Source organism: Meleagris gallopavo, chromosome 7, assembly GCF_905368555.1.
Source record: "Meleagris gallopavo chromosome 7, MGAL_WU_HG_1.1, whole genome shotgun sequence".
NCBI lineage: Eukaryota > Metazoa > Chordata > Aves > Galliformes > Phasianidae > Meleagris > Meleagris gallopavo.
In genome coordinates, this window is record NC_139410.1 from 12,285,226 (window position 1) to 12,313,157 (window position 27,932).

Genomic DNA, 27,932 nt, shown 5'->3' on the forward strand with positions numbered 1-27,932 from the left:
AACTTCTTTGAATTGTTTATTTCCTCAATCTAATTTCAATTAAAAACAGAACATTACGATGTCTGTTATACTAAGCTACTGTAATACAGACTTCCACATAAGAGGATAAAAAGCCAAACAAAAGGCCAACAGAGGTGGAATGATCAGTGCCTGACTCATTTACTCACTGTGGTTCTTCAGCTAAGAAAAAAACCAGCACAAAACACTTGCAGTCTTCCATCACCAGAAAATAGCTTTACAATTCTAATCACACATTACCACCAGGTATTCACTGTTTTCAGATATAGGGCAATGAATGGTGAAGGCAACCAGTTCCTTATTTCAAACCTAATATTGAAGTTAAACGTGGCAGAACTACTGTAGATACTTACTGCTCTCTTTATTTTGTACTATGTATATACAGACACAGACAAACTTTTGTCTTGGGAGTCAACTGTTAAGACTTCATTGAATCATAGAATAACCTGAGTTGGAAGGGATCCATAAGGATCATCGAGTCCAACTTGATTGTTTTTATTTTTTGCTTCTAAATTAGTGGTGCCATAGCAATATATCTTATAGTCTCTCGTAAGTACAGACACACACAAAGAATGCTGGTCTTCAACACGTCAGCATTTGTTTAACACTTTGTATTTGTAGAGGTTCCTTTTTATTAATTCTTCACTGATTCCCCCCAACTACTATAATAATTAAGGTAGAAAAAAAAGTGGGAGGTTGCAAGACCAGAAAGGGAAAAGGAAGAATACGTCCTGATTTTTGACTAAGAATTTTTCAAAAACAACTAAAAAAAATAAAAGCAAATTCTTCCAAACACCCCACGCCCAAGGCAAGACACTAGTGAAGCCATTTCAGTTCAGTGAAGGAAGCAGAGCAGTGTTCTTTGGATGTACATTCTTCCGTGATAGCATCATTAACTTCTGCGACAAACGTCATGCAGTGCTGTGACCTCTGAGAAATCAGCAGTGCCTCCTCATGATGAGGTGCAGAGCAGGAGTGACAGAACTAGCTCTGCCAGAGTTATCAGACAGGGCTCTGCATCAACAGAGCAACAGCTATGGCAAGAGAGCCGAGGGTGGAGCGCCGAGTAGAGAACGGAAGAGAGAGTGGCGGAAACCTGGAGACAAGCAAGTATTGTCACAGCCAGAGGATGAAGGTGAAGAGAAGATGGAGTCAAAGCTGCAGTTGAAATGAACAGGAACTGCTGGGTAATGATCAATCCTGCACCTCTGCATTTTATTCCTACAGGATTCCATTAAGATGGGTAAGGTGGGGCTGGAATGGGACAACCAAACACAGCCACTGCAGGAAGCTTTTCTTTTGTACGGACAGTGTTCAGGCACAGAAAGCAGGAATTAGGGTGGAAGGCACCTAAAGCTTTCCTATCTTCTCACTCAGACCTGCCAACATCTGTCCACACTCTGCAAGTTCTACAGCAGGGACAAATCTTAGGCATGGCTGTGCATGTACTTTCTGCCTAGACATGCTCTAGTAGGAAATGTGCTACTGAGACAGGCTGGCTGCTCTTAACAGTTGCTCAGAGCAATGTTACCACACCGGTCTGTTAATACACAACAAACTGGGAAGGACCTGAACTTTGTGCTTACGGGCAGGCAAGAGCAGTCAGAATAATGGCCCAGCACCCTGATCCACAACAGAGAGGAATAATCTGGAGACAACCAGTGGGTACAAGCACAGACAGAGGGGAAAAAAGCTTCGTGGTTTCTTACGTGAGGTCTTTAGCACTGGGCAAGAAGAGAGCAAGTTTTCTACTGCCTGACTGGAAGAGTTTAAGGTTGCTGCAAGATGACATCCCAGACAGCATCCCTTTTATGGAAAGGGGAAAGTGCTGCTGGTTTCCATGATGACAGTGCAAGGAAATATAAAGAAACGGTTGGCAGAGGAAATAAAAGTTTGCCCATGCTAAATTTGAAATGACAAATCAATTTTTTCTAGCAAGACGGCATAAAATGAGAGTAATAGACAGAAGGTCAATTTTATTTCTGAGCTATTGTATTCTAAACACCACTTCTGAAGGAAAGAGCATCTGCAGATAAGAGGTAGGAGGAGGGAAACCCAGCTTAGCACCAGCAAGGGGGTGCAACCCAGTACCATCAACAGCTCCTGCTAATGTGCAACAGCAGTGGGGTGAGCTTGTAAATTGGTCTAGGCTTGTATCATTGGTCTTCTTCCACAGAGAAATGAGAACAAAGTTTGCTAAAAATTGATTGGAATATGAATAAAAATGAGGAAGGGTTAAAAGAGAACAGAGAGATGCTGTGTGAAAGTAAAAGACCAGGTGACAGGAGATTAACAATTGAGAAAAATTGGAATCACTGGAAAAAAAGTTATCTGAAAAAGAAGGAAGTACCCTAGAGATCAGAGAAGAAGCTAGAGAAAATCACGCAAAAGCTTATTTATTTATTTATTTTTAAATAAAACTATAAGCCTGCTGTACTTTTACATAAATTGCCAAAATAGTTTTTAAACATATGTAATTTTCAAACATTTACCCAACCAGTGATTATATGAAGCAGGGAAATGCTAGTTTTTGTTTATTTACTTGGGTGTTTGTTGCTTGCTATTTTAAATAAGCATAAAGGACAGGCTTTGTATAGAGGATAACTGTGGCAGTGTGCTGACCAGTGTCACCCAGGAAGGCAGTAGCAGAGCAGGCGCTTGAATCGAACTCTCAGACTCTTTTCCTATCTCCTAAGCCATCTCTTGCCCACTTTCTTTCAAAAATTCCGTGTGGAAAACAAGAGGGAAGAAGGAGACAGAGTGGCTCAAAGGGGTCAGCTTTTTCTGAAGCTAGCATACTTCATATTCTCTGAAATTGTGACTAACCCAAAAGGAGCTTTGTTCCTTTTATATGTCAGCAAAACAAAAGGTCAGCCTATTGAAATATTGGCCAGGTCTGACTTTCTTCTATTAATAACAAGTAGAGACACATTTTTTAAAGTAATAGTTAAATAAATGGCTACATGTCTGCAATCATTTCAACTTAAAATGTCAACTGGATTTGAGATGCCATGTGCATTTAATCAATGACTCTGCATTATAATATAAATATTACTTTGGTTTGACTGCTTTGTCTGGCATAAATCATAATTCAGCGAGATGAGCACATTTCATTTTCTCTACAGATGGCTGTTAATAGCAATACCTATTAAAGTGGCACCTGCCAGCACTCTGTAGTTAAGGAACCTGTCAGGAGCCTCTTCTATATCATCTCTCTGTTAATAGTTGTCTCCCCATCACCTCAAAACCCCATTTCCCGAGTTCACGTTACAAGAAATACTGAACCAGAAAAATCAGAAAAGCTATCTTTTCGTGTGTTTCAAGGAAGAATTCCCTTCACACAATATTCCTGAGCAAAATAGGTATTTATTAGTTAAGATGCAGCTCAGGTAGCATGACTTCAAGCCCTCTAGGATCTTTGACCATAACGCAGCTGTACTACATACAGAAATGCCCAGTGTACCACAGCTTAGATGGAAAATCTGGTATTCAAGTTTTATCCTCAGACAAGAGACGGATTTTAAAACAGCTACTAGACAAGTATAGTGAATGAAGAATAAATACACTGCCACAGAAGTGCTGATGAAAGGATACTATCAGGAATGCACTTCGCTATTTTGGACTACTTTTTTCCTGCTGAAAGGGCATCTTGGTCAAGAGGAGACAGGCATTCTGCCACTTCCAGAAAGGACCCAGTCATATTTCCAGTAGGACCAGGGTTTACTTTTATCTTAGTGGGTGTGGGATGTCCAGAGGTCAATACTGACCATTTAATTAGACACATCTGAGAATTTAGTGTGCAAAGTTAAATGTTACAGACTAAGCAAGCTGTGTTTTCTTTTTTTTAAATCTTAGTAATGGCTTCAGTAATGATATTTGAACTTGAAGTGAACATGCAAGTATTTCACAAAAAGCACGCTCCTTGTAAACAGTTTGTAGTTTCCAGTCCTTTCAAGCAGTCAGAAGGAACTTTCTGCTCTGATCTGTTAAGTAAATATAAATCTTGTTATCCAAGTTCAGTAATGAGAGTAAGGGGTCTATTCTTCTTCATTGCACTTGCAATACATCTAATGTTAATGAGATTTATGCATGCATATTAAGAAGAGAACAGATGCTTAATTAAACAAATAAGCCTTTAGTAGGCAGTTCACGTGATCATTTTTAGTACAAAACCCCCTTATTTTCTCTTTTTTAGTCTGACTATGAATGCAGCCAAGGAGGAATCGATACAGTGGAGGAAAAGAAAAAGGGATATACAAATTGAGATCTTTGTCTTGTCTTAGTTTAAAATATTTGGGAAACTTTAGTTATATTAAACTAGAGTAAGTATCTTATCTCACTCATCCACTTGTGCTCTTTACAGCAAACAAGAGTTTTATTTACCAATTTATGTATCTGGAAAGGGGGAATATGAAGCAAAAGGAAGTCAAGGCCTCTCAGTAACTAATCTGCCTCATTAACTGATGCTGTGTAACTAATACACATGCTTGATCCATCTCAGATCATTTCACTACTGAGGACAAAATAACCTAAAATTATGTTAGCCTAATTAATCATAATTTAATCTAGTCTTGTAGTGTTTGTTTTTTTTCTTCTGTCTATCCATATTGATTTCCAGCATGGTACATATATATAGATAAACACATTTAAACATGCCTAGATATATAGGAGTGTGCATATACACAGAGTAAAATACATGCACTGCCTCTCTAATCAAATCACATCACTGCTATTTGCTCTTTTAAAATTATATTGCAAACTTTTCCTCTTCAGTGCTTACCTTCTCAGAGAAACAAAGAGTAGAAAAAATGTTCTCCATAAGCTGCTGTAGTGCTACACCTAATGGAAGTCAATATCTGTATATTATGCGATCTACTTTGCAATACCATTACAGGCTCACCAGTACTGGTTGTAAAAAGTATCATTCTGAGCAAAAGACCCGTAACAGTAGGAATGAAAAAAGGGTCATTTTTGTCTTCCAACTAGAATGAAAAATTAAAATCACTAATGCACTTAGCTCAAAGGAAAATTGGCAAATTAAGGGGGACAAAAAATAAAATATTCATGGCTCATACTGTAAAATGGAAAGTAAATAATTTAAGATGAACTATAACATGAGAAAACGTACTATGTCTAAAGAAGAAAAAAGCAAAATGCAACTGAAATGCACATTTATTTCTACATTCTTCACGTGCATGTACACGTATATGTACACAAATATGCAAGCTATAGTTGATGTGCATTATTTGTGATTGGCAACTCACCTGTACAAATTTTGAAAACGTTCATTAATGAACCACCAAAGTTAAGGTGACAAATGCCTTAAATTAAGTGTTGTGGTGTTTGTTTTTTTACTGAGTCCATTGTAGAAATAGAGACTAAGAGGGTGTTCTTCAAGTGCACTCCAGTTTGACAAAACTCTTTATTTGAATCACCAATTACACATCTGCTCATAGATTTTTTTTAATCACAAAAAACTGACTGGTTTCTGCCTATGGGGAGAGAACTATTAAAATGTCACTGGTGTGGCTGCAGTCCATTAGCTAACTTAACTTTATACCCATAAAACTGAAAGAGCTACCCAGAATTTTTTATATCCCCTATCTGGAAAAGGCAGAAAGAGAGCCATAGACTTATGTTTATTATACACCGTAACTGTAACAACTGCAATGGGATTAGGATATGGAGCAGCAACGCAATGCACAGCAGAGGTCACATTCCCCTGGTGATTTAAAGGTTCAGTCTTTCTCCAATTTAATTTAGAAAGCAACTCAAAGCCTACCACAGGATTTCAAAGCGAGGCAGTAACTGGAGATCACAAATTTAAAATCTAGTGTTCACCAAGCAAACAAACTAAGGAATACAAATAACTTTTTCTTTCAGTTTTTCTTTTTAGATTAACCTCTTGGCTAGATTCGCTTTGTGGTAGCACTCAGCATCAGGGGCTTCTACCACCCTGCACAAAGGGATTAATGAATCCCAAACAGCCTACAGAGCCACCTCACAAGGCTCTCTAAACCAGTGACACTACACACTTCCTTTATTCAAAGGGCCCAAACCGCTGTTTTGCTAAATTGTTGCTCACGAAAATACAAAACACGTTCATAAAGAAGTACAGGGAAGCTCATCTGAGGTACAGCAGTCTCCTCAAGGCTTACCATGCCAAGAGAATCAGTCACCTTGATGAAAAGATAGGGATGAACCAAGAATGTAATGTGTTACTTACTGTGCAACCTTGCTCCTGTGATGCATCCGCATCCGTTTCAGGTTTAGCATAGGATGCTAAAGAGTGACTTTTCTCTGAGACTGCAGTATAGATTTCGTCACAGCTCCAGTAATGATAGCACTGTCAATTTTCTTTGCCGTCTGTTGTCTGGCGTTGGGTTATTTAGTAAGCTATGGTGGTGCAGTGTGCCAGAAATTACCAACAAGTAAAGTAATGCTCATTTAAATGATGTTACTTACAAACAATTAATCAAATCAGCTTCTGTTGTTCTCTGACCAGTACATATGTGGATTCGATCCTAAGGCAAGCGAGCAATATACGCATCAGGACCAAACAAAAAACCCACAAACACCACAGTCTGCACCACTGTAAAATAGTGCTTTGGATTATAAAGACTTTACTAACCAGTAATAACCTGTGTCACCTACATTTTAAATTTCTAGTATATTAGCTATGCTCCAGTCACTAACAAGTGGCAGCCAGGAGCTCCAGTTCATACTGGATAAAACAGAACATTTTTTTAAAAAACAAGGATTACAGAAATAAAAGCATGATTTCTTGATGGTCTCTCTGAATCACAGTCACCTAAATAAAGCTTCAATCCAGGAAAAGCTTAGCAGGAAAGCAATCGTTCTTTTCTTTTTTTTTTTTTAATGTGTAAAAAAAAAAAAAAAAAAAGACCAGGAACTACAAGTAAATAGCAGCTGAGCAACAGATGAGGCACTAAGTGAAATCTGTTAGCAACTGCTAACAGCTTTGCTATTTTCTGTTGTTAAATTAAAAAAAAAAATGAAAAGGGAAAAAAAGAAGCAAAAAACCCAATGCAGTAGCAATTCCAATATGTTCAAAAATCTCAGCTACAAAAGACTAAAGCCCTACACTTGCACCTTCTTATACTACAGATAAATACTTGAGTTTGTCTTAATATCTTGATATGCTTTGCTATTGATTAAAAGGCAGAAACAAGCCAATTCACAGGGATATATCATCAAGATAAAACTTTGTATAGATGTAAACACCACCATAGTATAGTACAAATCCTCTGTCACAGACAAGTGGGACATTTCTAGCAGCTACATTAGACTCGAGTTCTCCTTCCCATCTGACTCCTAGCAGACAGTACAGTGTGCCTTCATTAGCACTGAGCTTTCTGGTAAAAGCTCAAACATTTTCATTGCTTTTCAGGCCAGGGAGCTTTCAACACAGATGATCCTTCCTGACTTACTTCATCCCAATTCTGCCATGGGTTCAGCAAGCTTGTTTTCCTATTTAGGTGCATTAACGTGGATGGTGGAACTATGCAAGCATAGCAGAAACAGCTCTGAACAAAGCAGCCCAGAAAAAATGAGAAATATGAATGTATCAATGTGGTTCTCAGCATGATCAAATGACTGCAGTCATTAGAGTAGCCTGAAAAGTTCATGGCATTGCACTGTCCCAGGTAGATAAATCCTTGTCACACCTCTGCCACCAGCTTTATGAACCTATTTTCTCCTGGCAGCCCAGCAGGGGCTGCGCTCCCTATCCCTCATTTTAGAGAAGTGTCCCACTTGGGGAACCACAAAACAACTACCATCCCATCTGCGGCAGGCATGCTCCTGATTTCCTCCTCCACTCAGCTTTCTGCTCCCTTATGGTGTTTACACTTCCAGTGCCTCCTATGGCAGGCTTCCTTTCCAATTTAAACTCAGCATGTCAAAAACTGAGCTTGTATCTGTTTCTAAATACTTCTTTCTACTTTTCTCTTAAAATCACCAAGAATTAGTAGTCACCTTGCCTGCTGCAGAAGCTCACAACTTTGTCATATGCAGCTCCTCTTTTTTTCCTTCCACAGATGTTCTACCAATAAAACATGCCAGTTTCATCTCTACTGTGTCATAAAAAAATCTGTCTGTTTCTTTCCATCCGTGCTGCTAAAATGCTTGATCATTTAAGCCTTCTTACTGCAAAGTCTCATCTCAAGTTCTCCTGACAGTCTCCTCACTCTTCACAGCAGTGCTAAACTCTAGTGTCAAAAATACCTCTTGAATCTAGCATTTAGTCAGTGTTCAAGCCTTTCACTGATTTTTTCCCCATTCTTTCCTTAAAAAAAGTATTTACATTCATTGTTTTTGTTTTTCACATCACCAGCAGCAGTTTTTCCCTGAAAAAATACCACTCTGGTTTTGTTCCTCTTGAGCTCATGTGGTCCCTCCGATTCTTTTGCAAAGCCATGCTGTTTGCCCTTGTTCCATCCTTACAGGTCATTACCCTTCTTTCACTTTTGACATGGCTGGGGGTCCCCCTAGGTCTCCCACTTTCTCGTGAAGGAAATTTGCTTTGAAAAACAATTTTGTAAATTTTGGGATGAAACACTCACAAGGCCAAAGAACTTCAAATGCATGCTAGCTAAGCTGTTTGCTCTTACAAAGCTCTTACAAGCTCTTCTATAGCACCTTCCCACCATCTTTGTGACTTCGTACAGATTTTCAGTGGTGCGGGACAGAACTTCGCATTTGCATTGCCATACAGATAAATAAATATTAACAACCATCACTGTCGGCTGGGAAGACAAATGGAATAAAAAAACACGCGTATGAAAAGAACAGATGTGTAAAGATTGTGTACAACCAGAATGTGAAATACAATCTGAAAAAGTGAATCACTGAGAATGGTAACCTATTGTTCTCAGCTTTGCATATTGATTGTTATCGAATTTTTTGTCAACTGCAATCACTTGCCTTGGATTCTGATGTCATCTCCTGCTCTTTCTGGGTCAAGCATTATGCTTCCAAAAGGCAGACCTTGCACTTCAAATTTAATCAGTTCTCCTAGCAATACACGAAGCAGAAGACTTATGTTTTTGTCAGACCTCTGCATTACTCTCCTCTTCTCACAGTCCCATCCACTTCAAACAGTTAAAATGAATGGAAACAGACATAAAGGTAAACATATACAAAAAGAGCTGCTGAAGTCACTCTCATAATTATTCAATGTTTTGACTGCAGTTCCATGTTAAGCCCTATTTCTTTAAGCAATATGAACACAAATGCACGTGCAGTGCACAGGTGTGAGTATGTGCCTCTTCAGCATTACTGAAGAGCTCCATTTGAATGCAGACTGTACCTTTATCTTACTTACATTAACAACTACTGAAATCATACAAGTTTGGCACATAATGATGCCTGTATATTTATGAAAATATCTCCTCAGTGCTTAAAACTCGCTAGAACAATTTATGGATTCCTTTTGATGATATATGGAAGCAAGACAGCTAAAAGTTTTCATGTCAGTATAACACAAACCATTCAGCTCCAGAGACATATCAACAGAGAGTTGCAATGTGAGCTTACGTAGCAGTGTCCTAATGAACATTACTGCAGATTGAATGATGCCACACAAAAATTTCTTAATTACAAGTTAAATACATCTGTGCCTACACAACAATTGCGGCTTCTGTATGTACTTGGCTTGTCTAAAATAGAGCATGATAGGAAATATCAGTTCTAGAGTCAGCTGGGTTGAAAAAGACCTTCAAGATCATCGAGCCCAATCATTAGCCCAGTGTCCTCCTAAAGCTAACAGTGTTCAGTGTTAGAAGTAACCACATGATCATATAGTCAAATAACCTCTTAATATTGGAGATAATTAAATTTCATTCATATGTATATTAATTGTAAATATCACTTAATTTAAATGCTTTTCTACTCAACAGACTGAACAGGTACCAAAGGCAGTGGTGACAGCAAGCAGAGCGACTATATTGCCAAAGTCTACAGCAGCAATAAGGAAATGTTGAGACGAGTTTTGTCTAGTCTCTGATATTTTCAGAGACATAAAACCAATCACAAGCCAAAACTGTTTGGAAGAAATCCAAACAATTGTTTTTCAAAAAGGGAGGATAACAATCTCTGGGCCACTGCAGACAATGGTTGAAGCTGTGAAGTAAAGATTTTATCGTAGCTAGTAGTTTCCAGTAGCAGCAAATGTCACATGTGTTTACTGTAACACAAGCAATTCTGCTCTCCCCAATGCCTGTGAAGAAAGCAGACAAGCAAGGGAAGAGGAGGCAAATGTCTGAATATGGGAGTGGGTCACATATGACTCAGAAACATTCCCCACAAAACCTACGCCCCACACACATGCTTGTTTTAAGCCTGAAACCTTGATATTTTTTTTTTCTGGCATATGGGAATGAATTTCAAAGGCACAAAAAGGCATTTTGTCTGCCAAATGTCTTCTGCCTCAGCCACAAGTTTGGTGTAAAAGTATAAACTGCTTTCTTTCTAAATAACATAAACATTACTTTGAGTCCAAGTGAAATAATTTTTCCACTACTTTATGAGAACACCAGTTGTTTCACATGTTATAATGAGCATGGGTGGCTGTTTCGCTTTTTAAAATGACATACCTCAACATGACACCGAAGCCTTTCTTCTTTTTCTTTTCTGGATCTTCATTTTCTTCTTTCCTTTTCTTCTCTTTGATTTTAGTTTTGCCCTTTTCTTTTTTCTTCTCTTTCTCTCTATTTTTTTTGTCTTTTTTCACTTTGGTTTCAACATCTTCTATTTCAGGATTCCCTGGAGGAACAGATTCCATGTTCTGAGCTTCTTGACCAGAGTGAGAGCTCTTATCAGAGAAACCATCTGCAGAAGAAAGAAATAATGGGGATAAGTAAGGGGCCACCAAAATGCAAACACATGAAAAATAGCACAGGTGTCTACAAGGTGCTCAAATGACTCACAAAACATACTTATTTAATTGAATAATTTAAACAGCAGACAAAACATATATAGTGAATTCAAGCAAAGTTCTATTGTAAATTAAATACAGAATTATCATAGTGACTTGTTATTGAATATTAATCCTGATAAGAAAACCTGACATGGTAAAACATTATACTGCTTGAAATCTGGCTTATCCACCAGCTCAAGAAAACTGACATGCCAAGTTGCAAACATTTCATCATGTGCTTACTTCAACTAGAGAGTGTAGTAACTGAACAAAACCAACCCAGTAAAAATATGATCTCATTCACTCCTTGGAATCTTTCCACTTTAATATAGCTGAAGAAGAAACAGACAAACTGTTCTGCCTGATTGGAGAAGACCTGTGTTGTTTCTGTTTGGGGGCTTAGGATCCAAGCACAGTTTTATGCTTCGTGCTGAAGGAGACATTATTTCCAAAATGGGGTCTTTAAGAGCATGGTGACAGAATGAATGAGCAGCAGGGTGCTATCAACACACTGCCTTGCCTATACCAGGGAATGAATTTCCTAGTTGAAGGGGGAATTGTAGATAGCTCTGTAAAACAAGCAAGATAATTTTTAGTGTAATCTGAAGAAGGCAGCTGCTTCTTAAAGTTGAAAAATACAATTATTTAAGGATTGAGTTCTAATTCTAATTCCTCCACCGCACCCTTGCCCCAGAGGAGATCAGTGAAGACTTTACACTAAACCCAGTCAAGGTTGCATGGGGTACTACAAAGACAGCTCTCATTCAGCAAGACATAAGCAGCTTTTTAAATTTGATCAAATTCAATTGGACTAAATCACTTGCTTATATATTGTACTAAGTTAGCCCTCAGCAACACTAAATGAAGGTGGTTCCCTGAAACAGCACCAGTGGCAACATACCCTCTTCTACATCCTCAGGTCCATCATAAGACTTGTCAATGGCAGCTCGGAAGCTCTCATTACACCCCCGACCACGGACGACATGGGGCCTGGGTCTGTGAAAAGGGAGTTCGTTCTTCCTAACTTCAGCTACAGCAGTCTGAAGACTCTCAAGCGAACTGGACTTCTTCAATCCCAGGGTAGGACCAAAATCCTTGCCAGAAGCATCTGGAAAATAGTTAAGTTTTTACACATAAAACCACACAGTGAAATTAAAATTGTTAAATGGGTACATTTAATTGTGTACTTTATTTGTTGAGGCCTTTGAAACAGTATGCAATCAATGTAATTTGTTCTAAAAATAACATCAAATTAAACCTAGTTCTGAAGAGATCCTCATTCAGACTTGGAGGGAATGGCATGTGATTTATAGGTCTGACAACAGTGATGGGCAATAGCAAGTTCTCTCTGTTATTTTCAAGCCTGCACCAATGCTTAGGATGGGGTTATTTCCTCATCCTGAGGTACAGACCTTGCCTTGCAAAATGCCTTGTCTTTGAGAGCACAAAATACTTTAGATTTCAACTTTTTACAGGGATACTAACACAAGCAACAGGACAATATAAGAACAAAAGACTTTCGCATGTATGTCCGTTTTCTGACGCACCTGAAGAGATTTGAAGATCACAAGAAAGAATGGTATGTTAATACTATGTGGTGACTTTAGCAATCCTAGAGCACAGGTATTTTTGAACAAAGACATTGTGATGGGTGAGTTCTTAAAAGGAAAATAGAGAATCATCAGTAGGGTCTACATAAAGCAATTTATGCTTCCATTCCGTGCAGACTAAACATAGCTGAAAAAAGAGGAAAGAAAAAAAAGAAAACAAGTTTAAGGAAAGCCTGGTTGCTAGGTCACAGTGCAGCCTTCTTTTGTTCACTAATTGCCATTCTGGAGACTACCATTATTGCCGAATTAGTGAGAGCTAAAATGGAGTTATAGCAATGACTTGCATACAACACAAAGGTGCTTAAAATCACTACAAAGGTGTGCATCAAGAAGAGGCACTGTAGTGCCTATCTCAGCCTGAGAACGAGCAAAAACAGACAAGAGAAGTGTAATCACTGTAAAAGGCAGCAAAGTGAAAGCCACTCTGATCAGCGGAGGAAACACTTTCTTGTTTTTCAGGCAGAAAACAGCTCTGACGGGCAGCTTGATGCAGCAGCGAGGGCACAGCAGGCCGAGCATAGCCAACTGCTGCAGCCCTAGGAAGGTGCAGCCCTCGGCCTGGCTGGGCCTACACCGATGGCAGTCCTGGAGCCTCACCTTGAAGCCTGAGGACTGGTATCTGCTGTGGGATGGCGGCCCGCACCCGCAGCACCTGCAAGGCCACAGCCCCACGTCCAGAAGCAGACAGTGCTGTGGCTGCGATGGGCAGTGGGGCCCAGGGATCTGTCAGCACCCATTGCCTGGTGAGATCTTGCAGCCAGTGCTTGTTTTGAGGCCGCGGCAGCGCCCAGGTACCTGAAATGGCCGTGTCAAAAGCCAGCGCAAGGGTGTTTATTCACACATCCCAGTACAAGCAGTGCTATGTTAAATTAGAGTCCTCAGCTGTGTGCCTTGGTAAAAGTCTGGGGTTAAATGCCAGCTAGAGTCTGTCTCCTGCAGAGCAGAGCCAATTACTCAGACTAGAAGACTACTCAGTCTGGTGCAGCCAGTCACAGAGAACAGGTCTTGTGTCACACAGGGCTCTCAGACAGCTGCATGGGACACTGAGCAGTTATTGACAAAATGTGTTTCCTTCTGAGCAAATAGCCATTTACTTTGCCATTTTGTCCTGTTGAGAAGGTCCATTTAAGGAATTAATATTAGCAGTAATTAGCAACAACTTCCTGGGTTTTTATATTTTTAAGAGAACAGTTACAGATTATGGCAATTTCCATGTATTGTTAACAGTTTGGCATTAAAATTAGGAAAAATAATTAAAAGGAGCACTCTTTGGTTGCAAAATTCAGAACAACAAAAAAAAAAACTGTCTTGGAAAGTTGCATTTTTTCTCATGTCCTTAGAAGAAATAGAATTGTCTTACACACAATTAATTGGCCAAAATCATCATCAAATACTGAGCTACCTTAAAAGACAGAATAAAATGGCAAAGATTGACCATATTTCTCATTGGCAAAGAAAGTGAAATTTCATCTCTAATCTTCCTGTGTTCTACCATTTAAAAGGTGTCCTCATTTATTCAAAAGCTTACTGTGACCCTTTAGTAACAAATTACTATCAGGCATTTTAGGTACCCTTTTCTAAAGCTGTAATCATTTAGTCTGAAATTTTGCTGGCAACAACTGCAAGTTTCTCACTTACTATCAAAATCTCCCCATAAAGAACCATCTGAATCCAGGTGAAGAATGACAGCATTTTTTCTTATTGATGACAGTAGGAGCAATGCAGTTTTATTAAGAAGGCGAACATTCAGTCAAAGTTTCCTTGGGCATATCCACTAGGGTTTTTAGAGAGAACTTTTTAATTTTCCTGGTCGGCTTTCATTCCCTTTTCCTTTCATTATAAGGCTGAAGCAATTACATATTAGTGTGCAACTAAAGAGATGGGAGCTGAGTTGTTTCCATAAGCAGGCAGGGCAGTCCCCATGCTTTCACAGGCAGCATTTATTACTGGATGCAGTACTGAGAAATGCCAGAGACTCCATAGCAAACAAGTACCAAACAGACCCTTAGCTAGAGAAATTTCCCTGCCTTGTCCCCTTCTGTAGACCTTTTCTGTACACCTTTAAGAAAAGCTCTAAGCGCGAAAACATGAGTTTTTCTAACTAGTAAAAAACAAAATACTGAAAAAAACCTCAGAAAACAACAATGGGATCTCTTTAGAAGGTATTTCTAGATGGTGTGTGAATGAATGTGTGTAAATATCTAGCTCTACTCAGATTTTGAATGCAAAAGTGTGAGCTAGGCAGGAACAACTTAATTGTTCATTATGAGTAGAAATGTTTCTTTTTATGCATTTTAAATGTTTGAGACCTCATTTTACTGTTTCCTACAGCATCATGCTAAAAAACATCTACTTCATTACCAATGGTGCAATATTTTATGAACGCCTTCTGAACTTCAGAAAACAACAGCTGATGTCACTATCTGCCTATGACTGCCTGAAACCAAGTTGCCGGTTCCAAGATTATAGTCATAAGTAATTATTTTTTAACTGAAAGGCAGTATTACACATAGTTCTATTTTCTTTTCAACATCTACACAGTTACCAAAGTTTTTCTTCTTTATGTAATATTATGTACTTTACGTTCTGTCCTCTTATTACTATTACTGTTATTATTAGTTTCAGGTATTTCCAGACTTCTCTTTTTTTTCCCCACATATGCACATTCCATTCTCTTTCATAGTCCAGAAGGAAACATAGCAAAAGCAAGATGTAAGCCACAAAAATCAAAGGGAAACAAGAGTGTAGAGGGCAAGGCAAGCCACCTTGAAGGCATGTTTGCAGAAAGGAATGGAAGAGGAGCCATAACCACATAAGTACTTATTCAGGCAGGGAAAAGCAGGGTTTCTGTTGTACAGAATCATATGATATAGCAATCAGGCTGACCAACAGAGCCCTGCAGCAAAACAGTCAAAATGAATCCCTGCTGTAGGGATACCATTTGTATGAGAACGAACGAATCAGCCCTGTTAACCAACGGAAAGATATCCAAAAACACAAAATACAAGAGACTACCAGTAAGAACATCCAGCCCTAAATAAATTGGTGTGCAAAGTGAAAAGCATGGTTTTCTGTTTTGATAAACATTAGACCAAGATAGAAAACAGAAACAACAGAAAACAGGTGGACAGACATGATTCTTTCCCATAGGGCTGCAATGTTATACAGTGACTAAAATTAATTCACATTCATTTCTTTGTGAACCATTTTGTTTAATGGAGTTTCATTTATTTATGGCAGTATACACAACAGAGAAGGATTTTTTTTCTTCTCACACTTCTACATACAGGTATTTCCTCAATTATCAATTGATTCAGTGCAGAGAATTATATAGGAAGTAGGAATTTGAAAGTCATTACATCATTTAGTTTGTGATTTTCAAATAAGGAGCTTTAAGACAGTATTTCTGAAGAATAACCTCGGACCATATGGTATCCTTTTCTTCAACACTATTCAAGTAGCACAGAAAAAAATATTATGAAGGGCTTGAAAAAAAGCAAGAGAAAATCACTATCTTGCTCTCATATATTAAAGACAACATGTACCGTTTTGCTCACTTTATACCCCTAAACTGAGCATTTCAAATTAGAAGAAGGAATGCTGAACACCGAACAGCCTCACTTCTGGCAGAAATATCTAAGAAAAAGAAATCAAAGCATGGGAAAATTTAACAAGTTCCTCTGATTAAAAAAAGCCAGCTACAGGCTTCAGATTTACAGATATTTCAATCTATTTTACTACATATAATGATTGAACTTAGCTCAGATTCGCACAAACTGCAATTTCAACTATGAATAATGGTGGTTCACAATTTGGAGCCCTGAATGTATGCTGAGCTTTAGGCAGCTGTAAAGAACATGCTTGGAATAAGGCAGTCATTAGGCAAGAGACGAAAATGCATGACTACTGTCGTCGTAGCAAGGTGCGCTGGTATTGCTGATTTCTACGGTCTTATCACTAAGAAACACTGACACTGCAAAGAAACACGTTAGTATTGCAGAAATAATAATATGTACAGCATAAAGTATCGCTAAAATACTAAAAAGTCACACCATGCAGAAGTATTCTCAGAGAAATGGCACATGTGGTAATGCCAAATAAAACACAGCAAAGCCTGCTTTTGCAGAAAAGGTTGCTAAATGTTACCTGTTGAAGTAGTTTATTTGTTAGACTAGTGTAACATCTTGTATAACCTTTTGTTTCACAGGACAGTTCTACATTCAAAGCTTTCCTAGGCATGGAAGGCCTCCTCCTCCTCCAGCAGGCTCCTGCCTTTTCCCTGCCCTTGCAAAAGGCAATACCTGCCCTCAGGATAGGCCCGAGTATAAATTAAGCTTCCTGACCTACAAAATAGAAGCTTTCTCCTCAGGAATATTTATGTATATCAAATTGATTTTAGATATAGCTGTTACAACCTGCTGGGGGAAAGCAGGTACAGGAAAAGCAATGCAGACAGGAAAAAGTCCCGTTTTTAGAAAATATGATTCCCCTGTGATTTCAGGCACCTTGTAAATTGATCAGTCTGGAATTGAAAAGTAATAAAGATTCTAGTGCTTTGTGATTGCTTTACTCCTTCTTCCACACCCACCTTCTGATAAGGTCAAAGATTTCAATCCCGTTTTAAACAATTGGGAAATGTGACACTTTCCCAGATTAATTGATATAAATTACACTTCTCATAAGCTAAAACAACATTTTTGTTCCTGGGCCAAAGTTTAACATGAAGTGAGAGTCCCTGCACTACTATTCAAACAGAGTCATTTTTAATGGTATGAAGCTAACATCTAGAATGTTAAATTTGACCTGAGGGACAGAGAAGGAAACTTCATCAGTAGCTGAACAGGAGAAGAGAAGCCAGGAGTTACCTTAAATTCATGGTTACAATCTATCAGCTTCAGTAACCCTAAGCCTATTTTGAAATAGCCTGCTGAATTATTATTCACTCTTAGTCATCCAGCCTGAAATCAGATTTTTAAAAGTAAGGCTGATTTAAATCTGAAGTAACAAATTATAAGGAAGTAAAAAGTTCACATAGAGGTTATTTTTTGTTTTCTCCGCTAATTCAAAGCCTCTTTGTGAGTTATTTGCATGTGAATGCAGAAACAAATCCTCTTATATCAATCATTTTACTCACATTTATTTTCCTTTGGGGGAAAAAAAAAATGTGGTGGTACATCATTTTTGTCATTAAGTTTTGGCCTGGGCACATTTTTACAAACACTCACATAGGCTGCACGTTACAGACGCTTTCAGCATCAGGCAGGGATTAATTTAGGCTGCTGCATCAACAAACAAGATTATTAACGTAAAAGAAAAGCCAAAGTAAGGCAATACAGAAAAATTCATTTCAATTAAACATATTTAACTTGCAATTAAAAAATAAATTACGCAAAGCACTTCTCTTATGTTTGTGTTTGCTTTGCCTTATCTGTGAACATTAAGAGTAGGGAAGGAAGCTAGATTTTAGCAAAGTAACCTGGAAAGAATATAGCTTTTGCTACTGATAAAGGCATTTCTTTCGTACACCCATCTCCACACTGATCAATGAATCCCACATGCTTGAGATATTTATATGATCTCTTTATTGCTAACCCCACCACCACGAAACTGCCCAACAGCCACTCTAATTTAAGATGCTCTAAATATTGTTGCCATGGGTGACACACGTACATGAAGTAAGGCAAAGCTCTGCTAATAAAAAGGCTTTCACAGCATTTCAGTCCTTGCTCTTAAGTGAAGTTAAAATTTATGGCTTTTAAAATACTGGATCTGAGAGAGGTCAGGTTAAATGGCTGCTAGTAATAAAAGGAATCAATATGCCACAGCATCTGAAGCAGTCAGGAAACTAAATAAACACTTCATCCAAATCCACTTGGCTCTGAATTAAAAGAACATAAAATACTGTATTTATTTTGTTTGCCCTCCACCAGTCCATGGTTTGCATCACTACGTACGCTAGAATTCTGCACAGAGCAACCAATAAACATATATTGGCCAAGTAGCAATTAAACTGCACGTCAAGGCTGGGAGCAATTAACTGGGCATTAACCTTATCAGGGAGCCACTTGTGGATTAGCCAGCTACAAACAGGCAAACATCTCCGTCTGGGAAGATTCTGAAATGTATTTACAAAAGCTTCCAAGGACTCAGACTTTCTGTCTCAGGCAAATACAGGGTAAGCAAGCCATTCTCAGAGATAATCCCTTATTCAAAAACCCTGAACTATACCAGGATCACCTACTGTGGCGATCAGTGTGCCCTAATAGCATAGAAACATAAGACAGTTCAGTTCTTACTACGCTTTAAAATAAAGCGGATCAAAAGAAATAGTGAACTTACATCTGCTACTTCTAGTCTACATTTGGTTTGGTTTATGGATTGATTTCTTCTCTTTACTGTGAGAGTGGTGAGGTACTGGAACAGGCTGCCTAGAGAGGTTGTGGATGTCCCACCACTAGAGGTGTTCAAGGCCAGGTTGGATGGGGCCCTGGACAGCCTGGTCTACTATTAAATGGGGAGGTTGGCAGCCCTGCATGTGGCAAGGAGGTTGGAGATTCATGATCCTTGAGGTCCCTTCCATCTCTGGCCATCCTGCGATTTTCCAAAGTTATGAAAACCTATTTTCTCCCTTTTATTATTATTTTTTAATAGAACCTGTGCAGGTTTAATTTTCACTTTAAGAAATTGATATACATTTTGAATTTGCTTGTAGACTACCTGCACAAAATGTACAAATATTCCTGCAATCTGCCTATCTACACACACACACGTGTGCACACACTAAGAGCCTTTCATGAAAACACACATACTGTTGAAATTGCTTTGTTTATGAGCGTAACAAATCTCATCTGGAAACAGTTTTGAAAAAGTTTGTGTGAAAATCCAGCTCTTTAACAGGAATATATAAAATGTTGCCAATTCTACTACTGACTAAGAAATGTTTCTGAGCTCTAGCTCAAAATTTCAGACACACAAAATTTGAAAGGATTACGTAGGTTTCCCACAAGAGCCCTGAACAAAAGTTCCTTTTTATTTCCCAATAAGATTAAGATAATTTGAATACTTCAAAGTTTGCTATCAGTATTTTATTATAGCTTCCTAACAGCTGCACACACAGTTGTGGTATTGAGAGCTTCACTTAACTTCATTGTACACGCTTCACCTGCACCTATTATTTTCAAGCTGTCTTCTGTACTAAAACATCTTTGGTCTCCTTGCAGAGACAAGTATTGCTTCCGGAAGGATACGAACCCAAAGAAGGCACCTCTTGCAATATCTGAATAACTGAGTGGGAAATGTGCTGTTTTCCAGACAGGATCATTCATTCATACTCCTCAGCCTATGCATTTAAATTGAATGTACGGTGCTAAAGGGTATTCAAGAAGGCAGAGGGTCATGTGTGCAGAGAGAAAAATAACTAAAATTAAAACTTTGGTATTAAGAACACTCATTTTGTCGCTCTTAAAACATGAGAAACATTCTCAGGGCTTTCTTCCATGAAAGAGAAATCATATCCAAATCGTGGAAAATTTGGCAAGAAATTTTCCTTGTAAACAGCTGCAGCCAAGGGGTTTGCTAAACTGTTCTGCAGTGTGCAAAGACACAGATTTGTACCCAAGGACATCTGGCAGTCTTCTAGAGACTTAACAGACACAGCTCACAACTGGATTACAATCCCAGCCATCCTTAGAAATAAAGTCAGAACATCACTCCTGTTTCCCGGTTGACTCAGACACCTAGGCCATGCAATTTACTGCTGTACAACTCACAGTTGTCAGGGGATGTACGGTACGTACTACCGTTCCCTTAGAACAGTCAGGTGTGCACATCATGATGTGTCTTTTTAATGAAAACCTTATAAAGAACAAAACAAAAATTGGCAAGAACATGAACGAGGCATTAAATAATGTTGATTTCTCAAATCTGTATTTTTTTGAAAACTCATTTAATTCTTAGGTATTCAGCAAATATGCACCCAGCCATAAGTAACATCCATGGAAAGGGGAACTTCCCCAGATCTTTAAGTCTTCTTTTCTCGTCAGCCAGTTTTAGTATCCTAAAGATGTTCTATTAATTACTGAATTATGTTCATTATTTTTGCAATACCCAGTTTTGCAACACTACAGTGTGCTTAAATAGAAAATTAGAAAAGCAAATAGAATTGTCGTCTGGAACAACTTAGAATATAATCTAACATGTAATGGCAAATAAATATATTTTTTTCTTGACATTCTTCTATCTGCACTTATCTATTTTTCTTCCCTGTCCACAAATAACAGTACTGTGTTCCATTTTACTAGCCCAACACACAGAGAATTGATGGAGTATGGTCTTACACATAATATATACTGAGCTGCAGAAAGGTGGGGTCAAACGAAACTGGAAGGTGACTAATTCTTCTCATTGACATTCCTCATCAGTCAGCAGGGACGTGTCTAGAGAACTTAGTAAAAGTACAATCCTAAGTTATGACAAAAAAAAAATCCACATTTCCCAAGGCCTAACAGGGTGATAAACAGCAATGGTATCATATGCCACAGTGATACTGCAATCATGATCACTTGATATGAGTGAAGCACAATCAAATTATGCTTCAATTTGATTTCTCAGAGAAAACAAAGATGTTTAGCCCTAGAAAAATAAAGGCTTCTTTTAAGTCGAGCCTGAATATTACTGGAAAATGCATGATTCTGCGTAATGACTCCATACACTCAGATAGCATGAGCCAGAGTCAAACTTCAAGTAGATTGGGATGTACTTGAATAATCAGAGTCTAGATCAGCAATATCTGAAACTGACACAGTACTGTGGATCAGCTGCAAAACTAGGCCTTAACTTGATCTGCTTCAATTACCTGGCAATTGGACCCATCAGAGACATTTCAAAATCTACTATTACACAGGAGGTGTTTTATGGGACTATGCAACGTTCAAACCCTTCAAAGCAAGTCAACTACAGTGCAATTCCCTTAACAAATGCTGAACTACAATCTATGCCTAGAATGGGATCCCATACAACTGATCACAAATGCAACTTTTAGGAGTTTTAATCCAGAATCACAAGCTAAGTGTACTCACGTTAACAGGGACTGCACAACTGGAACAGCATATCTCATTTTCAACAAGCTGGTCCAATTATGGGAGCCAAATCCTCTGGGGAAAACCAATAGTTTTCCTCTATGTGCCAGCCTTAGGGCTGCTGGGTATCTGGCCTTTGACAGCTATCTACCTCTGCCACCATACATTGGCATCACACATACTTGCCCACAAGAATCAGACAGCATTCACACATTCTGCACAAGTTATACCACAAGTGTCAGATGGTAGAAAGCTCAGCCAGAGGTGGATTCAAAGTAGTGATTTATAGGTTAAAAATAGCTCTTTGCTATTTTAGCAATCCACAGGGACATCTTTCTTTGCCCCTTAGTTCTGCTAAAGGAGTGAGAAGAAACAAGTGTGTTTATTTTCCTTTCAAAAGCTGTTTTTATTTATTCAAGGAATCAAAGGTGTAGAAAGAAGTAATAACTTTAAAAGTATAAATAGTACAAAGATGCCTCATCATAGATGATCGGTTATCTTGAAATACTACCTCATGCTTTAAACACATCAGCATGTGAACTCTCTGAGGCAAACTGCAGCTCACAGGAGTAGCGTGTTGCAGCATTTTCCCCAAGTTATTTCTTTCCTTATGTGTGTGTCTGTGATGAGTGCAGTTCAGGTAAATGATTTCCACAGCTAATTTAATTTTATATTTTGATAAATTCTCACTGCATTTTTTTCTAGTTGTGTGGTGTTTGAAAACAAATGCTTTAACAAATACTTAGGTTTTTTTTAAAAGTATTAATAAGTATTTTTAAAGATTGTTTTATAGAGAGTGCATTGGGTTTTTTATTTTCTTATTTTAAGTAATGGTTTCCTCCTCTGCTGATGTTTTCTTTAGACAACATTGATGGAATCATCCAAAACACATTGGATAACATTAATTTCTGAAATATTAACCTGCAGATTCTTAATAGCAGCTTTGGCTTTGCTTGAGACTGACAGCTGATTTTAGTAGGACCTGACCTCTAGTGAGAACACCTTTATGGAGATGGAGTAATTATATTAACGTGCAAAGCAGGAATTAATATTCATCATCAACTAACCAGAGAAGAAATCTGTGTATGAAGGAATGCTATTAGATATACAGCACATAGACAAAAAAGATGAAAATATATTTAACTGTTTTGTTATGCTAATTTGAGAGTTAATACGTATAAAAGTTTTCAAATTCCAATGTGATACTGCAGATGACATTGCCATTTAAGATCTTGAAATTTTTGTAACAATAATAGTCTTCCTTTCTAGTAATCTCATTTTGAACTTTATAATTAGCTTATTTCATAGTGAGAGGATAGCACCTAGATCTCTCCTTGTCCTCAAAATCCAGATACTGCCCATAGTCACACAGCTTACTTGCACATGAAGGAAAGTATATTTGACAACATATATGCACAGCCATAGAACATAAAGCTGTAAAGCTTCATTCATTGCAATAATGTTGACTCTCAGCTGTATTTCTAAATGCAATGAAGATACACATATATACATACTATTACTTGTGTTACTAACTCTTCAGTAGTTTCTTAAAACTGGACAATCACAGTATCGCTCATATTCTAGAAATCAGGAGCTTTTGGTCCAGCCAGCGTAAAAGCCAGTCTCATAACCATTAAGAACAAGGCACTTCAACATTTTGAACAATTTCAAAGTTACCAAATACCACACACAGATTTCTCTAGCAATATCAGAATATCTCATTTTGCCTTTTTACACTCAACCAGATGTCTCATGTTCAATGATCATCTTGCTGCAAACATTTCTGCCATCTATGTAATAGTACTAACTTACCAGTTATTTTGTATTAAAGGTGAACATTCACATTTGTATTCTACTCTGTATCCATCTTTTCTTTTTTTTTTTTTAATACAATATTTTTACCTTCTTATGTCTTTCTTAAGTCTTTCTACCAGTCTGACTGCAGACTGGTATTCTATCTGCATTAAGAGGAAAATTTGGTTGTCAGGAAGACAACGGAAAACAACCCATAGTGAGGTTGAGTATAAGCTTATAGTGATCAATAACTTCAATATTTCTGTAATTTTCAAAACTTTATATAAATTATCACACAGTTATTCAGAGCTATTTATTGGTATCTTCTCTTGACCTTTAATGTGTATGTTAGTGTTCATAATAGATAGTGATACATACTGAAGAATTTACTTGAGACCAGAAAACTAAATTCAGATTTCAAAACACTGAGATGTTATTACAGGAAAAAAAAAAAGAAAAAAAAGAAAAAAAAGAAAAAAAAAAGAAAAAAGGAAAAAAAGAAAAAAGGAAAAAAAGAAAAAAGGAAAAAAAGAAAAAAGGAAAAAAAGAAAAAAGGAAAAAAAGGAAAAAGGAAAAAAAGGAAAAAGGAAAAAAAGGAAAAAGGAAAAAAAGGAAAAAAAGAAAAAAGGAAAGGAAAAAGAAGAAAAGAAAAAAAAGAAAAAAAAAAAAGAAAAAAGAAAAAAAAAAAAAAAGAAAAGAAAAAAAAAAAAAGAAAAAAAAAAGAAAAAAGAAAAAAAAGAACCTGCAATGGTTCTTCTATCACATGCTTAATTAGTCAGAAGAACAGAAGAAACAGTCCTACAAGAAGGAGCAGAAAGCAACTAGTTGAGCTCATCTCTCTCACTGTAAGAGGAGAAGGAAGTAACAGGTGATCAATCATAATTTCTCTTTGTAGCAAAATCCCTGATAACAAATATATAATGGATAACACTTCATGCTGTGGATGCTAAGAATTTACATGTGCTCAAGAGAAAGCAAGTAAACTCAAGAGAATTAAAACCTACTGAAAATCAGTCAATACATGGCACTATTGCTGCCTCCAGTCTTTAAATCCCTGAATATTTGAAGGCAGGGAGATAGCTCAGAGAAACAACAAATAAACATGCCATGTCTGTGTGTTGTTAGGCACTAGTATTTGGTGTATTCTGACAGAGAACACTGGCTATGCAGACTCTCAGTCCCTGAACTATGGAAGCACACAGAACTGCTAATTGTGAGCCAAGACCTGACTGCGCTGCCATACCAATTCAAAGCAGAATATTAATCAGTACCTCTAATAATTTTTGTACACGTCTAGCTGTATCTCTGCAGTACTGGCTCTCTTCAGTGGAAAGACTACAGATCTCTTTGTTTCTGAAGTGATTTATTGATGATTTGTCAACACTTCGAAAAGTAGTTCATCTCCTGCTAAATTCCCTTTATGTTCCTGTGCCTCAGATGTTTTCTATTTTAAACAGTGTCATGGTTTCATGATTTTTCATTATCGGTATTCCACATCATAACATCATGCAATGTACTGGGGGTTTGACTGCTGATGCTCAAGTTCCGGGTGCCTGTCCAGCGGAGAAGAGCAGCTACGTTTCCCCAGGGGGCTTTGCGGTCAGCGAGGAGATATAACTCCCGGCAAGGTCACCTGATGCTCTCTTCTCTGCCTGCGCTGCTTCGCTTGCGCTTCTCTGCCTGCGCTGCTTCGCTTGCGCTTCTCTGCCTGCGCTTCTCGCCTGCGCTTCTCTGCCTGCGCTTCTCATCTCAGCGTTGTGGTAAGGCCGATCCACTATCAATTTCACATTCTCTCTCCTTATAAAATTCTGTTGATACCATATTTAGTAAATTACTTTGTTTTACCTCAGATTGTTGCCACTGTTTTCAATTATTTCGGGGTCCCTTATTTTCTTTTTTTCTCCCGGGGGCGCGGATCCGCGGATCCCTCCGCCCTTCTAGTCACGGAACCGGGCCGAACCAGCCCGTAAACCGTTGACAAACAGAAAGAAAACAGATGTTTTGACACAATATTAATTTACTCAAATTTCACCTTAACAATTTGAGTTCAATGTGAACATAAGTATAGTATTTCCAATGAACGTTGCAAACATCAGCCCATAACAGAGCAGATGTCAAGTTCCTTCCTTGTCTTTTAAAAAAGACATTAGTGGTTCACATTTTCTGATCAGTAATGTAGAAGAGCTGAGTGTAGAATTTCCTGATGTTCTTTTAAATGGTTTTTGCAATTTGTTTATTTCTAATCAGATCTGACAGAAAAGTCCCTTCTCACTTACATGCTGTTCAGAGAATGAGTTATTTTTTCTCAAAATAGATTGTTGAAAAACCCTTACATCTGTTTTAGCACAGAAGCCTTCTGATTTGGAATTGGTATTTTGTCAATTTTTATTTATTTATTTTTTTAAACAGAGTGTTGTTACTGTGTAACTCTTCGATACCCATGCTCTTACCTCTTAGAGAAAACTTAATGATATTCCTGCATGGTAAAGAACATTACAAATGTATTACTCCTTCTAGTCCATTCAGTTTGATCTAAAACAGCTACCATGAACAACAACTAATATTGATACTGCCTTAAAGCATATGACTGCTAGATTTTAATCACTAGCTTTTCTTAGTCTGATTAAGTAATTAAACTGCTTAACTGAAAACCAAAAGCAATTAATTTATATGAATGTACTAAGAAATTCTATTTGAAATTTAAGAACAATTCCCTACCAAAGGTAGCAAATACATGAAAGCTCAAATTGCAAAAGCATATTTCAGTATTAGTGGTTGTAGTATTGTTGGCCGTTTCATCGTTTATTGATTCCATTTACTTGAGCACTCATTCCTGGTTTCCATTTTCTAAAAAATCACTAACAAAATGGGCTCTCTCCTGCTAATGCAAATTACAGAGCAAGTGAAGACTCTTCATATATTATAAGCGTAACTCATCATTAAATGAGGAAAAGAATTGCTGTTTCTGCTTCTTTAGCTGTAAAAAAAACTTCCTTAGAAATGCTTAAGTTCTCTTATTTTGGTTTGAATCATAAAATAATTGCTCTAACAAGAGAAAATGTAGAAGGAAGGAGATGGAGCTTTTAATGCCAAGTTGTGTAGATTTGAAGAGTTACTTCTCCATAAACATTTATCAGCATTAAGTTCTGAGGACGATTGAAATGCACAAGGCTATCTGCAAGGTAAATAACTGCTACACTAAGCGAAGAACAAGGACAGAGCTAGCTCTACACTTGGTCACTTTAGCATTTCTCACACTCAAGGTATCAGAGATTCCTGCAACCCCAGCTGGAATTAAATACTACACATAGAAAAGGGTGTCAGAACCATGCCAGGACTCCACTAAAGAAAAACAAGAAAAGGAAAGAGGGTGGTGCTGATCTGCACATGCGCTGCTAGGAAGCTGTAGTTCTTCTTGTCAAACAGAAGCTAAGTTAATATGTTATTTTGGCTTAAGCAAATGGGTACACATCTGCATATCACTAGAAGCATTCACTATCTACACATAGTTCTTCCGTTGCTTAGGTGTCTTGCAGGGCCAGAGGGCAGTACAGAAGACAGTTCAACTCATCACAGATGTACCACTGTGCTGACTGTTGAGGGCTCAGGTCAGAATTGTAAAAGATGCCTTGTGGACTCTTCCATGAGGGGAAGAAAAGTGTAGAAAAAGAAAGGAAGTGAACCATGTGAGAAGGCAATCTACATACAGATCAGATTTTCTAAGATATTAAATACTTGCTCTCTGGAAATGACATGCTTTAAGGTTTCATCTTCAATCTGTGCCCTATATTTCATGACCTTTATTTACATTAGCTAAGATTCTTAATATTTTTTTTATACTATCTCTCTATGTTGTTCCAAATCCAGAGGTTCATGCTCAGAATTAGCTACTTAACACCAAAATGATTCTTTAAACTATATGTGGCTTACAGACTGTGGCAGAATCTTTCTACAGAGCTCACCATATTAATGAAGACGCATTTTTATTTGTTTACTTATATAGTAATACTGTATCTAATACACACTAAATAAAATGCATAATTTATTTGCATTTTCCTGCCTGATTTTCTGAAAAGGTTCATGAAATTTTAATTCAAGTGGTTAAAGCAACATACTATCTATTAAAATTACATACAAAAGATGACCTTAAAAGAATAATATTAACATTGCAAACCAAAGCGCTTGTGCTAACAGAACACCGTAGCTGAGGTGTCCACCATTATCTTTTCTCCCTATGCAGAAAATGTAATACTTTTATGACCCAAACACGTGATGACAATTCTATTTACAGAACTCCAGCTTCCTTCTTTCAGTAAAGATCAACAAATATTTTATTCCACACGTATAGCAATTACCTCCCCCCCACACCTTTCCCTTCAACACGCTTTTAATATTTGCTCTGACAACAGCATCAAACAGTTCTTCATAGATCTTTCTCTAAACAACTTATACACCACTAGGGTGCCTTTAAAAAAAAACCACACACACATTAAT

At 37.7% G+C, this 27,932-nt stretch overlaps 1 protein-coding gene across 5 annotated transcripts in view; it reads right to left on the reverse strand.

Moving 5' to 3' along the window:
* The window catches only part of PARD3B (par-3 family cell polarity regulator beta), a 369,189-nt gene that overhangs the window by 123,079 nt on the left and 218,178 nt on the right, over nt 1-27,932 (reverse strand). For all 5 annotated transcript variants that reach the window (XM_085228738.1, XM_085228737.1, XM_085228736.1 and 2 more), the window contains 2 exons: nt 11,859-12,065; nt 10,635-10,869 (listed from right to left, as the gene is read on the reverse strand). In XM_085228738.1, the coding sequence (XP_085084864.1) occupies nt 10,635-10,869; nt 11,859-12,065 (442 nt within the window). The remainder of the gene's footprint in view (nt 1-10,634; nt 10,870-11,858; nt 12,066-27,932) is intronic.